The sequence below is a fragment of the Argentina silus genome (genome assembly GCF_951799395.1).
Source record: "Argentina silus genome assembly, chromosome: 1".
Lineage (NCBI taxonomy): Eukaryota > Metazoa > Chordata > Actinopteri > Argentiniformes > Argentinidae > Argentina > Argentina silus.
Window position 1 is genome coordinate 25,228,339 of NC_139655.1, and position 5,000 is coordinate 25,233,338.

General features: G+C 45.7%; 1 protein-coding gene across 2 annotated transcripts in view; it reads right to left on the minus strand.

Moving 5' to 3' along the window:
- Window positions 1–2,883: 2,883 nt before the first annotated feature.
- Window positions 2,884–5,000, minus strand: part of LOC310801930 (disco-interacting protein 2 homolog C-like) — a gene marked incomplete at both ends in the record, with an annotated part of 20,766 nt that continues 18,649 nt past the window's right edge. For both annotated transcript variants that reach the window (XM_083666138.1, XM_083666137.1), the window contains 7 exons: window positions 2,884–3,136; window positions 3,337–3,460; window positions 3,657–3,831; window positions 4,009–4,083; window positions 4,358–4,415; window positions 4,566–4,627; window positions 4,736–4,906. In XM_083666138.1, the coding sequence (XP_083522264.1) occupies window positions 2,884–3,136; window positions 3,337–3,460; window positions 3,657–3,831; window positions 4,009–4,083; window positions 4,358–4,415; window positions 4,566–4,627; window positions 4,736–4,906 (918 nt within the window). The remainder of the gene's footprint in view (window positions 3,137–3,336; window positions 3,461–3,656; window positions 3,832–4,008; window positions 4,084–4,357; window positions 4,416–4,565; window positions 4,628–4,735; window positions 4,907–5,000) is intronic.

Below are 5,000 nucleotides of genomic sequence, written 5' to 3' on the forward strand. Positions count from 1 at the left end.
CACACACACACACACACACACACACACACACACACACACACTACACCACACCACACACAGTTACATTTAGCTAGACAACGACAAGCTTATGAAGACTTAGCCTACAGCAGAAACCAACTGGAACCTAGCCTCCTGACACACGCACATACATATATACACACATGCACACACACACGCACACACGCACACACACACACACACACACCACACACACACACACACACACACACACACACACACACACACACACTGTAAGGATGATCAGAGAGAGAGGAGGAAAGAGAGAAAGATAGGTAGAGAGAGGGGAAAGACTGTGGGATGGAGAGGGGGAAGAGAGAATCTAATATCTTTGATGTTGCTGCCTGATTTATGACAGCAATCAAATCTTCATTAGTGATCTTAAATCCCCTCTTTTATTAATCTATTTTTCTCTCTCTCTCCATGGGGGAGTGCAGGAAGGATGGGCTGACTGTATCAGTGCATTAGGCGCTCCAGGGGAATAGTGAGAACTTCAGCCTTATTTGGATAGAAAGCTCTGTCATTGTCAGAGTGCTCTGATTCCGAGAAAGAGAATTTTTGCCTGTAAGTGTTCCAATGTGTGTGTGTGTGTGTGGCTGTATGCTTTTGTGTGCTTAAATGGTTGTGTCTACACATGCACACACACACATACAAACACACACACACACACAGTGGAAAATATTGAGGCAAAACACAAACAAACACACTGGATCTAGGATGAACACACACACACAGCTTTCTGTTATGACATGCTGGTGTATACATGAGAATCAACTAATGGGACAACTTCATTTTATCATCACTCTGTATTATATTCCAACACTCAGCTTCCCAAAGCAATTCAGATTCAGTTGATTAGTTTCATAAAGACATTTTTATTTTATTGTCCCCCAAGATGAAATTGAGGAGTTAGGAGTTTCGAGGTGACACAGATTCATCTTGTAACGGTGCAGCTAAAGGGATAGGTTGTAGGTTGTACTGTCAAATACTGGAAATGAATCAAATAAGCACCACAAGCTAACTTTTCAGCCAACCTCAAATCCATGGACTGCCTTCAAATAAACTCAAAGCAACAAAGAAGCAAGACTGATACTGAATCAAATAAGCACTACACGTTCTAGTAACTTGTCAGTCATATGTTTGAATAATTGTCATAAATTCACACAAGGAGGCCGCTACATCATTCGTGGGGGACAACATGTTTACTGTTGACTTGTTGCATGGGGAATAGTGAAGGAATAGTCAATTCTGCCGTGTGCAGAGAAATAGCAAACTCATGGAGACAGATCACTTTGACCAATGAAAGAACACCATCATTTCAGTTTAACCAATCAAAGCACTTTATTGCACTGTATAGTGTGACGGTGAGCCAATGACAGGCTCTTATAAAAGTGTCATTTCATCTTTTCATCATGTGTACAAAACAAATCACACACACACCTGTACCGTACAAAATCAACACTATTTACACACGATATACACACACACACACACACACACACACACACACACACACACACTCCATGCAATCTTTCTCACAACCACCGCTTCACACACAGAGAGGGAGGTCCTTCATAGAATGTTTCTGGATTATGTTTAAGTTTTTCTTTTTTTTTTTTTTTTTTTTTTTACAAAATGGAAAGTTGACCTCAGAACGACCATTACCTAATAACAGACTCTCAGGGACAGATATGACCATTGCCATTCTCCATTGAGGAATAAGGAGCGAAATAAATTCCTACTTTATGAAATGATATGCAGCTTTTCATATGACAATGTGATATCTCTGAAATGACACTTTTCCAATGCTAAAGACGTTCAGAGTTACAAATAAACAATGACAGTAAACAAACAAAAAATAAACAATATTGTGATTATGCTGATGAGCCCATTAGCCATGAGCGGAATGTTAACAAAGCCTAAATGCGCATAGAAATGATTGGTTTCTTAAACCAAAGTTTAAGGTATGATAACGTTTTTTGTGAACATCTCTGTTTCTCGAGGCTAAAGGGTTTCGGGTTTAAAAAACAATTTCTCTCATCAACTCCTTTATATCTTACACAGTGCACTCCGCTTAGAGGAATCATAGATATGACAATTAACTGTTGAGTTACTTCTGAAACAAACAAACGAGTTCAGAATCAGATACTGTTAGATGGATGGATGTGATTATCACAAAAGGATTGCACTACCTTACTGTTCACTGTGTCCCCCTCATACACACACATGTACACACACCTGTACACACACATGTACACACATGTACACACACCTGTACACACACACACACACACACACACATACGGTGCAAGTGGAGAGAGCTGTTTACAGAGGCTAGTCCTCTGTGTGGTTGCAGGTTTCTCTCCATATAGATTATTATGTTTATATACAATATTTATATTTATACAATAATCTGTGTACTACAGATGCCTCTGTCCTCTCCAAATCTGTTTTGATTCTAATAACTCTATTTTTATCAGGAACACATGATAATAGATTATATTCTCTCTCTGTCTCTCCTTCCTCACCTCTGCGTAACAACAGGCGGTGTAGTGACTCTTTCTGTCCAATCGTGACACAGTGTTCCCTCTAAGGCTTTGTACAGTGACACTTCCTTGTTAGGATCTCGGGAAATTACTGGGGGGGGGGGTGCAAAAAAACCGGCCATATCTCCAACCACGACACAACTCTAAAGTAAACAGACAACTTTGACCACACCATATGCAGATATTCCAAAAATACACTACGCCTCCATTTTGAAAAGAAAACGACGACAGCTCTATGCACGTAGGCATACACACGCATGCTCATAGAGGACACACGCTCACGCACACACACACACACACACACACACACACACACACGCTACATGTTGTAGGCCACATATATGGGGTCTAGCTGGTCTTGCAGGAACCCATCGCGGAGGTGCATGCGCTGTTTCTCCCCACGAGAGTTGATGGGGATCACCCCGATGTCCGTCACCACGACAACCCCCACGATGAGGTAATGCTCTTCGAGCACCGCCTTCGTCACCATGGGAACCAGGTCCAGCGCTTCCTGCTCCGAGCCCTCCAGCTCCACGACGACCACCAGCAGGTTGGTCCAGGGGAACACCGCGCTGTAACACACAAACACACGAACACATACACACACACACCCACACACACACACACACACACACACACACACACACACAATTTCAATCTAGTTTGAAGAGCGTAGCAGGAGAATACTTCAAGCAGGAGGCTGAGAAACATTGCTGTTTCCACTTATGAAGGGCTCTCGGGTGTGTGTGAGTGTGTTGGAGGCGGAACGTACCACTCCATGATGCTCTTGTGGGTGCGTACGACGGAGGTCTCGATGTCGATGGGGTGGTACCTCATCCCCCTCAGCTCCATAGCCTCCTCTAGAGCGCCCACCACATACAGGGCATCATGCCTCTCTGTGGACACAACACAGTGTGAGTGTGAGTGTGAGTGTGTGTGTGTGTGTGTGTGTGTGTGTGTGTGTGTGATTGTGTAGGTGTGTGAGTGTCTGTGCGTGCGTGTGTGTGTGTGTGTGTGTGTGTGTGTGTGTGCGCTTGTGTAGGTGTGTGAGTGTAGGTGTGTGTGTGTGTGTGTCTGTGCGTGTGTGTGTACCTCCACTGGCGTCGGTGAGTTCAGTGCGTCTTAGAAAGCCCAGGTATCCTGTCCTGGCCCAGGTGGTGGCTGTGTCTCCAAAGCTCAGCCGAGAGGAGAAGTGGTCAGACTGCAGCACCTCCTCTCCATAGCCACTGTAGTAACCACTACCATTATGGGCACTGTGGACCCAGATCTGGAGGGAGGGAGGGAGGGAGGGAGGGAGGGAGAGAGGGAGATAGTACAACTTGTTCATTTTAACTTCCACTTTAGTCGGTCTATACAAATATTTCTCCCATGAGTGTGTGTGACAGTGTGTGTGTGTTTATACAATCTATTCTGTATACGTGTGTGTGTGTGTGCGTGTGCTGACCTCTCCTAGATGGGAGTCTCCCAGCGGTCCCTTGGTCTCTGGGTTGGCGATGATGATGCGGACTCCGGGTAAGATCTGAAACGGTCACCATGGTTACCAAAACATTCTCCCACTCAACTCTCTGGGTCATGGACACACAGCAGCTCCAACGCTGTTTATCTCCCCATGATATGTAGCCAGCCTCTGAGCTTCATACAGAGAGACCATTCAACTGAGGACAGCAACTGAAATCTGCATTGTTGCAGCTCAACAGTAATGGAACATTATGATAGTATTGACAATGAGAGGACAGGACCGGGAAAGGAACCGTCATTGACCGCAACAGGACCATAACAACATGAAGACCCACCTTTCCTGACTCCATGAGTGGCAGACTGTGAGGGGAGCCTCTCTCCACCAACCGCACCCTGAGAGAGAGAGAGAAAGAGACACATATACAGGTTACACACACACACACACACACCTATTATTCATACATAACATTTTTGAACTTCTCTATACATAGTGTCCAAGATGACTGCTGATTGGTCGTTGATGGGAGTGACATGCAGACGTACCTATCATGTCTCAGTGCTCTCATGTCCACGTAGACCGTGGTAGGGTCTGGTCCTGAGGTCCCCTGGAGCCAATCACATTATAGAGAGAGTGAGCATATTCTGTGACATATTCACACACACGCACACGCACGCACGCGCACCCACACACGCACCCACCATACCCCCCCTACCTGCAGGCAGATGGCCAGGTTGACCCTGCAGCCGAAGGCGGTGCTGACAGAGCGTGGGTGCAGGCCCAGGTCTTTGAACAACTTGGAGAAGGAGTGGGTCAGAGACATCCTGGGCCGCTCCTCCGCCACCACCACACACGCTCTCACACGGGACAGGTCCAGCCCCCGCGCCTGGAGGGGGGAGGGGGGGGGATAGATTATCAAAAACCTTCCATTGAGAGGACAAACTCATGCAACAAAACAAAACTCTGCGACCTATCTAAAT